The 19,172-nt window shown below is 41.3% G+C and overlaps 1 protein-coding gene across 6 annotated transcripts in view; it reads left to right on the top strand.

Moving 5' to 3' along the window:
- Positions 1–19,172, top strand: part of LOC124868758 (carbonic anhydrase-like) — a 51,141-nt gene that overhangs the window by 17,440 nt on the left and 14,529 nt on the right. For 5 of the 6 annotated variants that reach the window (XR_007038377.1, XM_047366321.1, XM_047366323.1 and 2 more), the window contains exons 2-7: positions 4,676–4,731; positions 5,653–5,850; positions 7,438–7,556; positions 8,793–8,885; positions 9,045–9,107; positions 9,232–9,387. Coding sequence is in view for 5 of the 6 variants with exons in the window: in XM_047366321.1 (XP_047222277.1) it covers positions 4,676–4,731; positions 5,653–5,850; positions 7,438–7,556; positions 8,793–8,885; positions 9,045–9,107; positions 9,232–9,387 (685 nt within the window). In the remaining variant the exon portion in view is untranslated. Of the gene's footprint in view, positions 1–4,675; positions 4,732–5,652; positions 5,851–7,437; positions 7,557–8,792; positions 8,886–9,044; positions 9,108–9,231; positions 9,388–16,140; positions 16,225–19,172 lie in introns of those variants that run through there. The other variant, XM_047366324.1, reaches the window with a different exon arrangement.

The following is a 19,172-nucleotide window of genomic DNA, read 5'->3' as shown; positions in this document are numbered from 1 at the left end:
AATACATGTGTTGGGCTTTTACAAGTTTAACAAAGGTTGCATAAAAAGCCAGAAAAATGTACTTGCAGATGGAGGTGAGAAGGGGGCGCAATCACTGCACTACGAGGATAGCATTACAAACTGACATAATGACCACATTTACAGTAATGGCCTGGACAGGCAGAAATGTTGTTTTTCTTAAACGTTTCTGCTTCTCTGATGTTGGAATACTTCTCACTGGAGCAAACTCAAGCAAGTTGGATCGTGTGCATTTCTTCTCTTTCTCAAGACTCTGTAACCTTGATTTCCAAATAAAATGATAAATGTATTTTTATCAAATCAGTGGACTTTGGCACTCTGAGCAACAGTGCAGTCCTTTCTTTCCTTAACCTAAGAAATTCTAACATTGGTTCAGGAGTGGTTTAACACAAGGAACCAAGACACAGACAACAGTTGAAGTCCATGTCCTACATACATCTGTGTGTGGTGGCTTTTGAAGCACTAATACTACTTACAGTCCACACCTTGTGAATCTTCTGCCAACTCTTGAATTACCTTTGGTTTACAAGTCTCTCGAGGCTGTGGTTATACCTGATGCATGTGCACCTTTTTTCACCACCACACTTTCCAATAAACTTTCCATTAATATGGTTGGATCTAGCACCCTGTGAACAGACGGGTTCTTTAGCAATGACAATGTTGAGTTAAATACCATTAACCATTTACAAAATAAATACTTAAAAGCTAAATAAATAAAGAATAGTGTAATGTATTTAATTATAAAAAATATATCAGTATTTATAATTTAATTCATTTTCTCTCTGTAACTCAGACTGTGAGCTCTGAAAAACTACCCTTAAGGCAGTCTCATAAGTAATTACAGTCAACCAAATTTGATTGTTGTCCGCCCCTGACATCTGCTACAGGAGATAAAACAGAAGCTGCACTCAATTCTCATTATCATACTGGGGTCACAGACAAGAAAAAAAGAACAACAAACTTGTTATTAACACTGATACATAATGTTATAGTCAATAGACGTAACAAACTAATGTAAAGTTTAAATAACTCTTTACCTCTATACGGATGAATTTATTTTGTTGGAATACAAGCCAGGCTTCTGTTCACATTATTTGGTTTTTCTAATAATATTTGCTGATTTAAACCGTTAACTGTACTTCCCTCTTAAAATCAGGTTACAAGTCTGCTGAAGTGTCTGTTCTTTGCTTTAATTTCTCAGACAAGTCTTTTCCTAAAGAGGGTGATGTTTGCTAAATTGCTAAGAATATTTAGGGATATTCAGAATATTTATTATTATTTATTTATTCAATGTTTTATTTATTTATTTATTCATTTAATTATTAATTATTTAATATTATAAATGGTTGAATGGTCTGTCCAGCAGTCACTGTCTGCTGGACTGTTGTCAAGTCAGTTGTCTTCTCTGTGATTGTGTAGGCCATAACATAGTCATAATTTAAAATTTCTGTATTTAAAATAATTTTTATTTGTCTAATTTGTCTAATTTAGTTATTTTGAAATTCATAGAAATTAACAGAAATAAACCTTTGAAATACTCTCACCAGTCACTTTATTAGGTACACCTGTCCAACTGCTCGCTAACGAAATTTCTAATCAGCCAATCACATGGCAGAAACTCAATGCATTTAGGCATGTAGACATGGTCAAGACGATCTGCTGCAGTTCAAACCGAGCATCAGAATGGGGAAGAAAGGTGATTTAGGTGACGTTAAACATGGCATGGTTGTTGGTGCCGGACGGGCTGGTCTGAGTATTTCAGAACAGAAACTGCTGAACTACTGGGATTTTCACGCACTACCATCTCTAGGGTTTACAGAGAATAGTCTGAAAAAGAGAAAATATCCAGTGAGCGGCGGTTCTGTGGGCACCAATGCCTTGTTGATGCAAGAGGTCAGAGGAGAATGGCCAGACTGGTTCCAGCTGATAGAAAGGGAACAGTAACTCAAATAACCACTCATTACAACCAAGGCATGCAGAAGAGCATCTCTGAACCCACAACATGTCGAACCTTGAGGCGGATGGGCTACAGCAGCAGAAGACCACACCAGGTGCCACTCCTGTCAGCTAAGAACAGGAAACTGAGGCTACAATTTGCACAGGCTCACCAAAATTGGACAATAGAAGATTGAAAAACGTTGCCTGATCTGATGAGTCTTGATTTCTGCTGCAACATTCAGATGGTTGGGTCAGAATTTGGTGTCAACAACATGAAAGCATGGATCCATCCTGCCTTGTATAAACGGTTCAGGCTGGTGGTGGTGGTGTAATGGTGTGGGGGATATTTTCTTGGCAAACTTTGGGCCCCTTAGTACCAATTTAGCATCGTGTCAACGCCACAGCCTACCTGAGTAACGTTGCTGACCATGTCCATCCCTTTATGACCACAGTGTACCCATCTTCTGATGGTTACTTCCAGCAGGATAACACACCATGTCACAAAGCACGAATCATCTCAGACTGGTTTCTTGAACATGACAATGAGTTCACTGTTCTGTAATGGCCTCCACAGTCACCAGATCTCTATAAAATAGAGCACCTTTGGGATGTGGTGGAACGGGAGATTCGCATCATGGATGTGCAGCCAACAAATCTGCAGCATCTGTGTGATGCTATCATGACAATATGGACCAAACTCTCTGAGGAATGTTTCCAGTACCTTGTTGAATCTATGCCACGAAGGATTAAGGCAGTTCTGAACGCAAAAGGGAGCCCAACCCAATACTATTAGGTACACCGGCAAGGTGTACCTAATCAAGTGGCCAGTGAGTGTATATCAATCTGTGCGCAATTACTCTATAAAATATAATTTTTACTTTTGAATCGAGTTTCTTTTTGATATAATTTTATCTCCATTATGTTTCTGCTGTCTACTGAATTGTATCTTCCAAGTGTCAGGTTATGTGGAAGTGGAGTAGGACAAAAGCATAGCCAGGATCTTGGGATGAACATGATAATTTATTGGATAAATGCTGAGAACTTACAGGGAGGCGTAAGGAAAACAAGAGGGATCCAGTGGGAAACAATAAGAATCAGTAAGTATGTACAGTGGGACAGAGGAGAACAGCATCAGGGGAATATGTGAAGCAGCTAAGGCAGAAGGAGCACAGAGAGACTGAGGGAGAGAGACTAATCAGCAAGAATAGAGCTCAAATGGGACAGAAAGAAATTATCAATCAAGGGAAAAGATAAACATAGATGTAATAGTATAAATACTAAAAGTACTATGAAAACAAATGAAGAACCTAAGGACAAAGAAATAACTAATATGGCAAGAACATAAAACATAATGAACAACAGGGAAATTATGAAAATAAACACAATTGAGAACCAAAACCTAAAACAGCCAATGATCATAACACCGAGATAGTCTCTGAGAACCCCACTCTGTAGGGACAGCTACCTCCAGAATTTGTACATGGAGAGGATGAAATGGCCTGTCTGCAATCCTCAGCTCAAGCACATTAAACACTTGCTGGATGAATTGTCTGTTAGTGCCAAAGTAGTAGTTGAAGACTGGGATGTCATCCCACAGCAGAGTATAACCAAGCTGGTAACCAGCGTAGGGAGTTGACAGCCTGGTTTTGCTGTTCACGGTTCTCCCACAAATTACTGAGGCCGTTGTTTATTAAATGAACCTTCTTCTTATTTTGGCTTTTCTCTTTCAAGGTTCACCACAGAGAGTCTTCTGTCTCATCTAACCCTATCTTCTGCACAATTTTCTCTTATTAAATTAATAATTTTGAATTTGCCAGGATGTTTTGTATCTACAAATGTCAATCATACGAAGGAAAAAGACACCAGACAATAATCTGTGGCAGAATGAGTTCCTTGGCATTGGCTGAAGATTTGAACAGATTTTCATAGACACAACATACATACCTAACTCTGCTGCTCAACCTACAGATGCATGTACCTCACAAATGTGGTGCAATATAAGGGCAAATAAACAGGCTTTAGAACAGTACATTTATATTTACAGATTTATAGAAAATAATTCATGATGTGCTGCAACACAGGACTATTAAAATAAATAAATACTGAAGTAGCTATGTATTTTTACATGGAAAGAACGAAAATTGTAATAATTAATATATATATATATATATATATATATATTTAATGGTTCATTGCAATTTTCACATTTAAAATTCAAAATTATTTGTTTATCAAATTGTGTCCGTTTTGGCCTATGATAACCCTGCACATGCCTGCATGAGTACAAATAACCATGGGGATAACCAAGCTAAAAGCTGGCAACAGATGAAAAGAAACTGTTATTGCCACAAAATCTTCGAGGGGTTTGACACATTTGGTCCGGAACCACAGAGATCAGTGCAAGATGCCAGAGTTGATATGCGATTGATGTGTGGACTGGGTAGAGGCGCAAGGGATTGATCTATCTCTATATAAGGGGGGAGAAAAAAACAATTTCAGGGTCGGTGTGGACACTCTGACTCTTCATATTCAAAACACGATTGCAGTCTGGAGATGAGACGCAGTCCTCGCACCGCTATGCCCGTTTTTCCACCTTATTAAACGGCCAGAAAGCCCAGCCCATCAGCTTCAGGACTGTTTCTTTATAAAGCGCTACAAACACCCATTACCATTCACATGAACACATTCTGCGTGGATTAATCATTCATCTCTGATACAGGGGGTCTACAGCAGAAGCAGCCATGTCTAATGCGTGGGGATACGGACCAACCAACGGTGAGCATTTTACAGCATCCATATCAACATTATGCAGCTAAATCCTGATTGGTTAAAAATCTTCCACCACGCTGAAGCTCTGTACCATACCAGAGACAACCTAGAAAAATGTAACTATAATCAACCACTCTTCAATAACAACTTCATAAAGTCTTTTGCACAATTCTTGCATATGCAGCTAAGACTGCCCACAAAAAATGTGTTCTTGCATTTAGTGGAGGTTTACAATTAGTTAAATAGAACATGAAGAGACACATATTAATTAGGGCAGTTCCTTATTTGAATAATTAAATTCTCAATTTATTAATCTTACTAACAGGCAGTAATTGAATGCATTAAATTTTACAGGAATCAACAGGAAATCAACAGATTTTTACATATTCAGCTGAAATTTAAGCTCAAACAGGGCTTCATTTCTACCCGTTTCAGACTGGAATAAGTGTGTTTTAAATATTGCTCCTCTGGTAGAAGTAAATAGTACTGCCATGTATAGCACTTAGCTATTTCTAAAGTATGCTTTTATTTGCTTGTATTTTAGTAATGAGGGATTTTGTACACCTGTATTGCTGCTTTAAAAAATAATTATAGCACTGTCTGTAATCAGATTAGGATTTTTAAAATTGTTCATGATCTTCAGATCAGACTTACACATCATTCCTATGTTTTAAATTCTCTTTTAAATACATTTTTCATGACCAGGATTTTTCTCTCGCCTCCACATTCACGTATCAGTTTGTTTGGAATATTTTTCAATTTGATCTCAGATTTAATTATTCAATTACCTGTGTGTATTTGTGTTTTCTTGTATTTTATTACTTGCTTTTTACCTTCTCATTGTTTTTAAATCTTATCTTGTGAAGCACTTAGTAACTCCTGTTTTTAAAGGTGCTTTAATTGAAGTTATTTTTTTATTATTTGTAGGACCTGACACATGGCTGGAAAGGTTTCCAAATGCGAAGGGTCCCAGACAGTCTCCCATCAACATTGTTACCAAGGAGGCCCAATATGACCCATCTCTGAAGCCTCTGAAAATCAAGTATGACCCCTACAATTCCAGGGACATTCTCAACAACGGACAGTCCTTCCAGGTGGACTTTGTGGATGACACTGACAACTCTAGTAAGCAATGTCCACCTCCTACTTTGAGACTAGAGAGCCCAAAAAAAAACCCATTTATTTATGCACATGTATTTTGTTAAATTGATTTATTTTGTTTTGTAAGGATCTCCTGTATCAGTCTGTCTTACAGCAGATATAGTTTGGTTATTATTATTTTGTAAATGTTGTCTAGATATGTCAATCCAAGGTTGTCTTTTTGCTGCATTTAGCTGGTTTTAAATTATTACACTTTCCTTTTACTGAATGATTTTTTATCATCACACATTGCCAGAGTTTTAATAGTAATGCATATTATTAAAGCTCTTAACTTTCTAGCATGTTCAGCCTGTAACAGTAATACGCTCACACAAGAAGCTCTTCCCAGCAGTAGGAACAGGGTGGGTGTTTGGTTTGTTGGATGAAAGGCTAAAGATAGCAAACAGGACTCCAAGAAAAGATTAAGAATTGTGAAAAAGAATGCACTATTTAAGGACTTTTTTAATGATTTTACCATTACTTGAAGTTAGGATGTTAGGAGCTAAACTGTGACATTATGATTTTTTTGTTTTGGGCCTTTTTGAATGGTTAGCTGTCTTATCATTGGGTGAATTCAAATGTGTCTACCATCAGTAATCATGGTAACTAAGATATAAAGTGCAATATGCTATACAGACAGCTGACTTTACATCATCTTGATTGTATAAGATCTTATTGTAAAAAAATTGTGATTTAGAAAACCAAATGTCAAAAATAAAGAAGAAATTGTAGGTTCTTATATTTCAATTTAGTTTTCATTAGGTAATATTAGTTTAAGCAGTTACCCCTGGCAACAGTAGCCTTTTCTCCACAGTCTCTTTACCACTGACCTCAGTAAGTAGATATGTATTTAAGACAGGGGTTGCACCACATTAATTCACTACAGATTATTTATATAGAGCTGATTTTCAACAAATGTTGTCTGAAGGTATGTTAGAAAAATAAAGAGAGAAAATCCAGTTTGTATGTAATCTGTTCAATTAAATCAAATAGACTGATTTACTTAGGAAACCTCATCATGATATTAATGTTGCCAAGACTTTCTGTGACCATTAGCATCTTGACCACTGTCTGCACCATCTGTATCATATGTGGGCATCTACTGCTGTAAGACGCCATCCCACAGGATGAATATCTTATTGACATGAAAAGTGTGTATTTATGACAATCTGAAATACCCAAAACACAGACAATATAATTTGTAGCCCTTGCTTGGAAGTTCCTGTATTTCCAAAAACTTCACATTCTACCAATGTTTGTATTAAATCATGAATCAACATAATCATACACAAAAGTGTGCAAATCTAAGAAAAGGCTGATGGCAGTCTCCTTCAAAATAAAAACTGTTTCTTTGTCAAAATAAAAGCTCTGCATTTGAATTATTATGCACAATTACCACTTTATGCTTCTTTTATTTTTGGTTTTCTCTGTTGATAACTCTGGGGCAGTCCAGAACGTTTGGGTTTTAAGACCAAACTAACAAAAACTATGGATGAACATAGACAGACAAATGTTTTTAGTTTTTTGTTCCTGACTTTATCTTCAGTGACTCTGTTGTGTTATTTCCACCAGCTCTGACTGGAGGTCCCATTTGTGGAACATACCGCTTGAACCAGTTTCATTTCCACTGGGGAGCCAGTGACGACAGAGGCTCTGAGCACAATGTTGATGGGGCCCAGTTCCCTTGTGAGGTATTCAAGTCACTAGGTTTTCTCTAGTTGTTTCAGTGGGTCTTGGATATCAGCATACAGTAAGATTTCTTTAAATCTCCATGTTGAACAAAGAGCTACAACTTGTCTTTAAGAATAAAGGTTTAAATAACAATTGTGGTTGTCATATTTTGCTTTTATTATCTACAATAAGAAATCACAAAGGGGTTTTAAGGAGGTCTTGTGTATGGGTGCAGTTTGTAAAGAGGCTTAAGCAGAGGAGGGAGAACAACCATTAACTGTACTCAAGTAAGAGTAGCATTATTTGAATATGTTTTTACTCAAGTAGATTTAATTATGATTATTTAAAAAAAGTAGGCTATTCAACCCTACGAAGAGTAAAGAAGAATTTTGTAAAAATACTATTGATGTACTTAGTAGCTGTTTGCTTATCTGTTTTCATTTGCCCAAAATTATGTCACTACACAGGCAAAAACATAAAGTTATGTGCAACTTCTGGTATTTTAGCATTAAAATTTAAAATTATAAAAATGAGCAGAAATAAACAACTGGAATATCCAACAACAAACTTAATAAAGAACCTCACATTTCCAATTAAACTTTTTTCACTAGATAGAGCTACTGAAACAAATATTTACTAAGAATCATGCATAAATGCTACAACAGTGCAAAGTACATCCAGTATCATTATCTACTGTTTACTGTATATTCCCTTGACCCCAGAATGGCATGGCAGGCTCATTAAGTGAAAAATACTTTTGTGATAATGTAGTTTGGTTATAGGAAGTCTTGCTTTACCACAAACTGTGTGTGCCTGTGTCTGGTGCATTTTGGGTGAAAACATCTTTGTTCTTCATACAGTGAAGTAACTAGGGGTAGAAAGAGTAGCCAGAAATTGTACTAAAGCATGAGTGGTATTACTTCAAAATAATATTACTTAATAAGAAGTAAAACATACAGTGCAGTAAAACTACTTCTAGAAGTAAATTATTTTCAGAAACACTACTTTATTAAATGTAACTGTAACACTCTACTCTCGTAAATGTAACTAGTTATTACCTACTTCTGGATTTTAGCTATTAGTTCTGTCATCAGTTACAGTTTTAAGTCAATTACAAATGTAAGGAAATTGGTTAAGCCTGATTTAAATTATGTTTTTGCTATCATATATAGAAATAATTATAATATTAAAATATTCTGTTCAAATTGCAACTAAATAGCTTTAATTTACTGCATACCTGGTCTTTCTTTACTCAGCTTCACCTGGTGCACTGGAATACCAAATACTCTAGCTTTAGAAAGGCTGCTGACAAGGACGATGGACTGGCCGTGATTGGGGTCTTCCTCAAGGTAACTAATCATTATCTGCTCATGCAACTCAATCTGGCCCTGCACTACAGTGTGCGGTTGGGAAACTGTCAACAGTTGGAGAAGAGGAACTAAAATAGTGGTGCATTTAAACCAAATTAATACTAAAAGACCTATATTATGTGTTACATTTTGATTTAGATTGGCGCACCCAACCCCCAGCTTCAGAAAGTTCTGGATGCCCTAGACTTTGTCAAGACGAAGGTAAAGGAGAGCTTTCCATGCTTTCTTTAAAGAGGATTTAATAAACTTGAAAAACTGAATACCTTTTCTTTCCCTTTCTTCATTTGGCCTCTTGATTTCACAACCTCCTTCCTGAATCCTTTAGGGAAAGCAGACAACCTTCTCTAACTTTGATGCAAAGACTCTTCTTCCACATTCTCTGGATTATTGGACTTATGAGGGCTCCCTAACAACTCCACCCCTGCTGGAGAGCGTCACCTGGATTGTCCTCAGGGAGGTGATCAGCGTCAGCTCTGTACAGGTAAAAATCTCTATCTCTATCTACCGGTGGGAGGCGTCCATGAGGCATCCAGTATAGATGCCCGAGCCACCTTTAACTGGCTCCTCTCGATGTGGAGGAGCAGCGGCTCTACTCCGAGCCCCTCCCGCATGGCCGAGCTCCTCATCCTATCTCTAAGGGAGTGCCCGGCCACCCTATGGAGGAAGCTCATTTCCCTTCCTCCGTAGGGTCTCCAGGATCACTTTCCAGGATCTCGTTCTTTCGGTCATGACCATAAGTTCTTGGCCATAGGTGAGGGTAGGAACGTAGACCGACCGATAAATCCCGAGCTTCGCTTTTCGGCTCACCTCTCTCTTCACCACAATGGCCCGCCCACGCATCCCCCTTACTGCGGCAGCCACACCGAACCGTCTGTTGATCTCCCGCTCCATTCTTCCCTCACTCGTGAACAAGACCCCGGAGGTACTTGAACTCCTCCACTTGAGGCAGGAACTCCCCTCCAACCTGAAGAGGACAAGCCACCCTCTTCAGGTCGAGAACCATGGCCTCGGAGTTGGAGGATCTGATCTTCATCCCAGCCACTTCACACTCGGCTGCGAACCATGGCCTCGGAGTTGAAGGATCTGATCTTCATCCCAGCCACTTCACACTTGGCTGCAAACTGCCCCTGCGCAGTCTTGGCGAGAGGGAGCCAGCAGGACCACGTCATCTGCAAAAAGAAGAGATGAAATCCACTGGCACCCAAACCAGACCCCCTCCAGCCCTTGGCTGTGCCTAGAAATCCTGTCCATAAAAGTTATGAACAGGACCGGTGGCAAAGGGCAGCCCTGCTGGAGTCCATTATGCACTGGGAACAAGTCCGACTTAGTGCCGGCAATGCAGACCAAACTCTTGCTCCGCTTGTACAGAGACCAGATGGCCCCTAATGAAAGGGCCCCCGATTTCATACACCTGGAGCACCCCCCACAGGGCACCACGAGGGACACAGTCGAATGCCTTCTCCAGGTCCACAAAACACATGTGGACCAGTTGGGCAAACTCCCATGAACCCTCGAGTACCCTGTAGAGGGTATAGAGCTGGTCCAGTGTTCCACGGCCGGGACAAAAACCACACTGCTCCTCCTGAAGCCGGGGTTCGTCTATCAGCCGGACTCTCCTCTCCAATACCCTGGCATAGGCCTTACCAGGGAGCCTGATAGGACTCCTTCTTCGGCTTGACAGCATCCCTTACTGCCGGTGCTCACCACCAGGTTCGGGGATTGCGGCCGTAGCTACGAGCAGCAGCATTGACAAAAGATGTGGAGAACATGGTCCACTCGGACTCTATATCTCTAATATCCCCCGGAATCTGGTCAAGGCTCTCCCGGAGGTGGGAGTTGAATGCATCCCTGGCCGAGGGTTCTGCCAGATATTCCCAGGAGACCCTCACTATGCGCTTTGGCCTGCTAAGTCTGTCCGGTTTTCTCCTCTTCGAGCAGATCCAACTCACCACCAGGTGGTGATCAGTGGACAGCTCAGCCCGTGTCTTCACTCGAGTGTCCAAAACATGCGGCCGAAAGTCTGACTACACAACAACAAAGTCAATCATTGACCTCATGCCTAGGGTGTCCTGGTGCCAAGTGCACTGATGGACACCCTTATGGTTGAACATGGTGTTCATTATGGACAATCCGTGACTAGCACAGAAGTCCGAAAACGAAACACCACTCGGATTCAGATTGGAGAGGCCATTCCTCCTGATCACACCTCTCCAGGTGTCACTGTCGTTTCCCAGATGGGCGTTGAAGTCCCCCAGCAGAATAATGGCGTCCCATGGAGGGGCACTATCCTGCATCAATGACAGGGACGACAAGAAGGCCGGGTACTCCGCACTAGCGCTCGGCCCATAGGCTGAAACGACAGTCAAAGACCTGTCCCCAACCCAAAGGCATAGGGATGCGACCCTTTCATTCAAAGGGGTAAACGCCAACACGAGACAGCTGAGCTGGGGGGCAACAAGCAAACCCACCCCAGCTCACCACCTCTCCCCGCGGGCCACTCCAGAGTAGAAGAGAGTCCAGCCCCACTCGAGGAGCTGGGTTCCAGAGCTCACGCTGTGCGTGGAGGTGAGCCCGACTATTTCTAGTCGATATCTCTTAACCTCCTGCACAAGCTCAGGCACCTTCCACCCTAGCGAGGTGACATTCCATGTTACTAGAGACAGCCTAAGTATCCAGGGATCGGGCTGCCAAGGTGTCCACCTTCGTCTGCCGCCCAATCTTCTTTGCACCAGTCCCTCAAGGTTCCCCCAGCAGGTGGTGGGCCCACTGGGGGATGGCTTTGCATCTCTCATTTGGGCTTGGTCCCACGAGGAGCAACCCAGCCACCAGGTGCTCTCCGACGAGTCCCGACCCCAGGACTGGCTCCAGGGTGGGACCCTGGCCCCGCAGTACCGGGCGACGTCACGTGCCTCAATGTAATGGTCCTCATGAGGGTGTCTTGAACCGCTCCTTGTCTGACCCATCACCTAGAGCCTGTTTGCCATGGGAGACCCTACCAGGGGCATTTAAGCCCCAGAAAACATAGCCTCTAGGATTATTCGAGCACTCAAACCCCTCCACCATGTTAAGGTGCCGGTCCAAGGAGGGGGGAAGGATCTGTAAAGTTATTGACTTTAATTTTCTTCTGCAAACAAAGAAAGTCTGTTGTTCTAAAGAATGTCTAATGATTCTTTTGGAGGTGTTTAACTTATCATAAAATACCCTGCAGATATTTAGCCTGATTATTAACCTTTCCATTGAAACTTGACAACAATTATTATAAATATAGAGTATAATTATTATATTAAAATATAAACATTAGCAGTTTATTCATTAGCAGTGTTTTAAGATTTTCAAAGGCATTTGTTTAACAAAATAACAGACTGATGTTTAATATATAGACTCAAAGAACCACCTAAGGCATAATATTTGTAGTACTGAAAATAAACTTGTCCGGATCTGGGTTGTGTTGGAGTATTTTTGTGCCTGTAACTTGTGTCTCAGTGTTTTCCAGACTGTGCTGAACTTCCCAGGTGTGCTGGGTGACAGGTGCAACTTATCCTGCTGATTGCTTGGTAGAGTATTTATGCAAGAGGCTGCCAGTACTTTGACACCAGAGTGTTTGCCTTCTGTGGTAACAAGCTCAGCCAATACAAAGTCTATGCTTCGTCTCTCATTTTGTGGATTAACTTTGTTCCTATGTTTTTGCCGACCAAGAACCAGGACTTCTGGATTTATGTCTCTGAGCCACGGACTGTGTGAGCTAAGTGTTTTCTGGTTTAACTTCGTTTTGTGGATTTCGTTCTCTACTTCGTTTTTGTCTGGATCTTGGACCAAGCTGGCAGTTTCCTGCAACTCTCATCTCATATCAGCACAAGGAAACAGCCTCACCTTTCTCCAAGCACAATTAAGTCACTGCCTAATGATCAACTAAATAGACTGGACTTCAACAACCTGAGTCCCGAGTCCCTCTATCCCTTGCGACCTGACCACATCCATTCATTTATGTTTCCTTCCCGAAATTTCTTGGTTTTTGCCGTCTACCTGTGTTTCCTGTATTTACCAGTTATCTTCCCCTCTTCCCCAACAGTCGGAGTTTTCGCCTGTTTACGTTCCCTGTACATTTTGTTTACCAAATAAACAACCTCAGAACTTTACATTCTCTCTCCGGAGTGTTCTCTGTATGTGGGTCAGAGCTATTACGAAAACGATGTCAGAACACTCTGGCCGACAGGACCCAGCAGAAGCACTCCGGAGAACACTCACTGAACAAGCAAATCAAATCCATTTACATGACTCGTCTCTCCGTTTCCTTACAGAACAACAACAACAAGCTAACCAACAGCTAGATCTTATAGCGTCCATGTTGCAACAGTGCTCAGGTTCCCAGTCCTCCGTTCCGGTAGAGGGCGATGATGTTCAACCGGTTTCTCGTCAGCTTCCCTGTTTTTGTGATGTCATTTCACCTACTCCAGAAAAGTTTTCTGGTGAGGTGGGTAAATGTGGGGGATTCTTGCTTCAGTGTTCTTTGGTTTTCAACTGTTCCCCCCATTCATTTCCCCATGATAGTGTAAATATTTCTTATGTTATTAGTTTATTGACTGGCAAAGCATTACAAGTGGGCAGAAGCCCGATTTACTGAGTGTCGTGAGTTTGGTTGTTCTTTTGAAGATTTTGTCAAAGAGTTTACACAGACTTTTTCCCCCCGAGGCAGATAAGTCTAGTGCTGGTCGACAGTTGAGTGTTCTAAAACAGCATCATAAATCTGTTACCGATTTCTCCATTGAGTTTCGTACATTAGCTGCAGCTTCTGGTTGGAATAATAAGGCGTTAAGTCTACTTTTTTGCACGCACTAGATGACTCCTTAAAGGATGAATTGGCTATGGTTGAAGTACCATCTGCAATAGATGAAACTATTACACTTGCAACTAGGATTGATAATTGGTTAAGAGAGAGAAGAAGAGCCAGAGCTGAGAGGGTTCTTTACAATCCTCAGCTGAAACCAAACCCTCCTCTGGTTAAAACTCCAACCCAGCAAACTTTACCAGAACCTGAGCCTATGTTGTTAGGATGCACCAGTCTCACATATGAGGAGAGACAGAAACGCAGAATGTCCAAACAATGTTTCTATTGTGGTTCTCCAGAGTATTTTGTAGCTGCTTGTCCTGTTTGCCCAGGGTCCCCAAAAGACAGGGTCCACCAACTATGAAGGGGGGCTTGGTGGACCACACATAGATTTGTAAACCCCCAGATTTAGTCTATCGGCTACTATCATTGTAAATCAACGTACTATGACCTTGTCCGCTTTGATAGATTCTGGCTGTGAACAGAACTTGATTGATTCTGAGTTGGTAAACCAGGCAGGCATAGAAGTGGAACCACTAGATTCACCACGTTCAGTCTTGGCTTTAGACGGTAAGAGACTTCAGCAAATAACTCTGCGGACAAGACCTGTTGAACTCTTATTATCAGGAAACCATAGAAAGAAGACATCCTCTTATGTGTTTCCTGTGTCTCAAGGTTCATTAGTTCTACGTTTTCCCTGGTTACAGGAACATAATCCCGATCTAGATCGGTCTACGTGCCGCATTGAATAGTGGTCTACAAAGTGTCATTCATCTTTTTTACAGTCAGCGTTCTCGCCCAAGTCAGGAAGACACGATTATTGATCTTTTTCATGTTCCACGTGAATACCATGATTTAAGAAGAGTTTTCAGTAAGGATTAAGCCCTGTCCTTACCACCTCACAGGCCTTCTGATTGTGCAATAGACCTTCCCAGTGCTCCTTTACCTTCCAGCAAACTTTATAACATTTCCCAGCCTGAGCGTGAATCTATGGAAAATTATATTAATGACTCCCTGGCGGCAGGTATTATCCGGCCTTCCTCTTCACCATTAGGGGCAGGGTTTTTCTTTGTAGGGAAGAAGGACAGGTCTTTACGCCCATGGATAGATTACAGGGGCCTCAATCAGATCACAGTTAAAAATAAGTACACAGTTCCACTCCTTACCTCCGCTTTTGAACCGGTCCATGGCGCTACCATATTCACAAAGCTTGATTTAAGAAATGCTTATCATTTGGTCAGGATTCGCAAAGGGGATGAGTGGAAGATGGCTTTCAAGACGCCGCTGGGCCATTTTGAATATTTCGTCATGCCTTTTGGACTATGTAATGCTCCTGCAGTTTTCCAAGCTCTAGTCAACCACGTTCTCAGAGACTTTTTGAATATTTTTGTTTTTGTAGACTTGGATGATATTTAGATTTATTTACGGGACATCAAGGAGCATCACAAACACGTTCGCCAAGTTCTGCAACGTCTTCTGGAGAACCGCCTATTCATCAAGGCCGAGAAGTGTGAGTTTCACCAAACCTTTATAACTTTCTTGGGCTACATTCTCGAGGGTGGACAGGTACGTTCGGATCCCGAAAAGATCAAGGCAGTTTTGGACTGGCCTGAGCCAGACTCACGCAAATCTTTACAGCGATTTCTTGGTTTTGCTCATTTTTATAGACGCTCTATTAAAGATTACAGTCTTGTTGCTGCACCACTCACTGCCTTGACTTCCTCCAAGGTCCCATTCACCTGGTCGTCTGAAGCTAAGATAGTTTTTCAAGAATTAAAGACACAGTTGTCCCAAGCCCGCATCTTGGTTCATCCAGAACCTACTAGCAGTTCATTCTGGAGGTCGACGCTTCTCAACTTATGCATCTCTTTCAGACCCGGACAGAAGAACACCAAGCCTGATGCTCTCTCTTGGCAGTTTGCCAAAGAGGATTCTGTAGAGAAACCTGCACCCATCATACCGCCCAGTTGGACTATAGGAGCACTCAGATAGGAGATAGAGGACATGATCTTGAGGGCACAACAGCAGGAACCTGACCCTGGCACTGGACCACCTAACCACATCTATGTTCTGTCTCAAGTACGTCATCGACTTATAGATTGGCTTCATTCAGCTAAGTTTTCGGCTCATCCTGGTGTGCAGAACTATTGCATTAGTACAAAGAAGGTTTTGGTGGCCCAGCTTACACAAGGATGTATAGGAATTTGTTCAGGCATGTGCTACTTGTGCCAGAAATAAGCCCAGCAATCAACCGCCGGCAGGCCTACTCCAACCACTCAGCAACCCAAACCCCCCCTGGTCCCACATTGCTTTGGATTTCATTACTGGACTGCCTTTATCTTCAGGTATGACTACAGTACTCACGATTGTTGATCGCTTCTCTAAAGCTTGTCATCTCATCCCCCTCAGGAAACTCCCATCAGCCCTTCAAACTGCCAAGCTTCTCACTAAACATGTTTTTCGACTTCATGGGATCCCTCAGGATATTCTTTCAGATTGTGGACCACAGTTCATCTCTCAAGTTTGGAAACAGTTTTGTTTGGCTCTAGGAGCCAAAGTCTCACTAACTTTAGGTTTTCATCCACACTCCAATGGCCAAACCGAGAGACTAAATCAACAATTGGAATCCACATTATGTTGCCTTACCTCCACAAATCCTACAGCTTACCTGCCCTGGGTTGAGTACGCCCTAAATTCCCACGTTTCCTCTGCAACTGGTTGTTCCCCTTTTGAAGTATTTCTCCACTATCAGCCACCTTTGTTTGCTGCCGATGAAAGGGACATCAGGGTTTCATCGGTTCATCAACACTTTTGATGCTGTAAATCCATCTGGATTACTACTATCCAGACCCTACATCGCACTGCTGACCAGAACAAACGCTTTGCTGACCGAAAACGCCGACCGGCACCTGGTTACCAGCCGGGGCAGAAGGTATGGTTTTCAGCACAGGACATACCACTGAAATCTATGTCTAAGAAACTCTCGCCTCGTTTCATTGGCCCCTACGAGATTGAGTCTGTGATTAGACCATGTGCTGTTCGCCTTCGTCTACCTGCAAGTGTTCGTGTTCATCCTACGCTCTATGTGTTACAACTCAAGCCGGTGGTCTCTAGTGACTAGTGTTCTCTGTATGTGGGTCAGAGCTATTACGAAAACGATGACAAAACTGGGATGTAACAAACTTCATACTACAATTTCTTGGAAATGTATTCATATGTTGAACTCTCACATTTTCTCTTATTAAAACCAAAAACCTTAGTTAATTTTATTTAGTCTTTATGAGCAACACAAAGTAGCACATGATTGTAAAGTGGGTGCAAAATGGTGCATGGTTTTACCATTGCTTTAGTACAATTCAAATCTGAATAATGTGGTGTGCATATATGTATTCACACCCTTTTAGTTTGAATAACAAAAAAAAAAACAATATGATAAATGGGCTGAATTTATATAGCACTTTTCCAGTCATACCAACCACTCAAAGCGCTTTGCATGGGAGCCACATTCATCCAATTGCACTCACAAACGCACACACATTTATACACTGATGCATAGATCGGCAGGCAACTTGAGGTTAGGTGTCTTGCCCAGGGGCACATCATAATGTAGCAGGAGGAAGCTAGAATCAAACCCGCAACGTTCGGATTGCAAGACAACTACTCTGAGCAACTGTGGCTCAGTGGGAAACAAATCAAAACAAAACAGTTAAATCAATTGCCTTCAGAAATCGTCTTATTAATATGTAAGGGGCAGCTGTTCTATGAAGGCTTCAGAGGCTTGTTAGGTAACACAAGGAAACAAACTGCATTATGAAGTCCAGGGATCACAGAACACAGGTCAGGGAGGAAGTTGTGTAGTTGTGTAGAAGTTTAAAGCAGGTTAGGTAATAAAACCATATCCCAAGTTTTGAACATCTCACAGAGCACTGTTCAGTCCATCATCTGAGAATGGAAAGACTATGAGAAACTGCAAACCTGCCAAGAAATGGCTGTCCACCATCAAGGCCATGGTAACTCTGGGATAGCTGCAGAGATCCTGAAACTGGTCAGACATGATATGAAGATGGATGAAGCTAAAGCTAAACCTGAGGCTGCAAAAGTTTAGACTGGCCAATAGGTTTACCTTCCAACAAATTTAAACATTCAGTCAGAGCTACAATGAAATGGTTTGGATTGAAGCATGTGTTATGACACTTTAATCAAAGTCCAGACCTCAGTCTAAATGAGAATCAATGATGGGACTTTCACAGACCCTACATCTAATGTCTCTAAGCTTGTACTATTTTACAAAAAAGAATCACTTTCTAGATGTGAAAAGCTGGTAGATGCATACCTCAAAAGTTTTGTAGCTGCAAGGTGGTTCTACTCAAGGAGGCTGAACATAAATGCCCTCCCTACCTTTAAGATTCATATTGGGGGAGGCAGCATCTTCTGAATTGGTTGACGGCAAACATGTATGAAGTCCTTTACAGTTATAAACCAGTTTGTGAAGGGAGGTGATTATGAAGTCTCTGAAGTCAACATTAAACAAAGTGATCAACTTTTATTCTGATATTTTCTTGACTGACTTTTCTTGACCATTGGAGAATGTTGTTAACATAATTACTCTTTGCAACAGAACTAAGCAGTTTAAAATGTTAAAAATATCTAAGTCTAGATATTTACACTCAAGAAATCTTTTGGAGAATTTTTTTTTTTTGCTTTCACATTGAAATCAATGCATACATTAAACATGGACCACAATTTGTGTTAATTCAAACAAAAAAAACTTTAGATACAATTAAATACAATACAATTAAATACAATACAAAACAGCAAAGTTTGTCATATACAGGTCTATAGGAATTGTTTGGATAAGCTTATTCTTTTATTTTAACAGGTTTGATTTAAAAATGAGGGCTGCACGGTGGTGCAGTTAGTAGCACTGTTGCCTTGCAGCAAGAAGTTCCTGGGTTCAATTCCTGGCTGGGGTCTTTCTGCATGGAGTTTGCATGTTCTCCCCGTGCATGCGTGGATTCTCACTGGGTACTCTGGCTTCCTCCCACAGTCCAAAGACATGCCTTTTAGGTTAATTGGTAACTCTAAATTGCCCTTGGGTGTATGAATGAGTGTGTGCATGGTTGTACATGTTTTGCCGTGCGATGGACTGGCGACCTGTCCAGGGTGTACCCTGCCTCTCGCCCATAGACTGCTGGAGATAGGCACCAGCTCCTCCGCGACCCACTATGGAATAAGCGGTAGAAAATGACTGACTGACTGACTGATTTAAAAATGCATATTAAAATACAAAAAAAGTTTCAACCACAGTGGAAAATTCTCAACATGAAATCAGCTGTACTTGATTTTTTTTATGGAATCTCGGTGTCCACTATTGTAGAAAAAATGTATTTTCTAAAGAAGAGAACCATGCTAACCATTCAATCAGCTTTATTAATTTAGCC

This window comes from Girardinichthys multiradiatus, chromosome 5 (assembly GCF_021462225.1).
Source record: "Girardinichthys multiradiatus isolate DD_20200921_A chromosome 5, DD_fGirMul_XY1, whole genome shotgun sequence".
Classification (NCBI taxonomy): domain Eukaryota; kingdom Metazoa; phylum Chordata; class Actinopteri; order Cyprinodontiformes; family Goodeidae; genus Girardinichthys; species Girardinichthys multiradiatus.
This window is presented reverse-complemented; position numbering and strand designations above follow the sequence as displayed.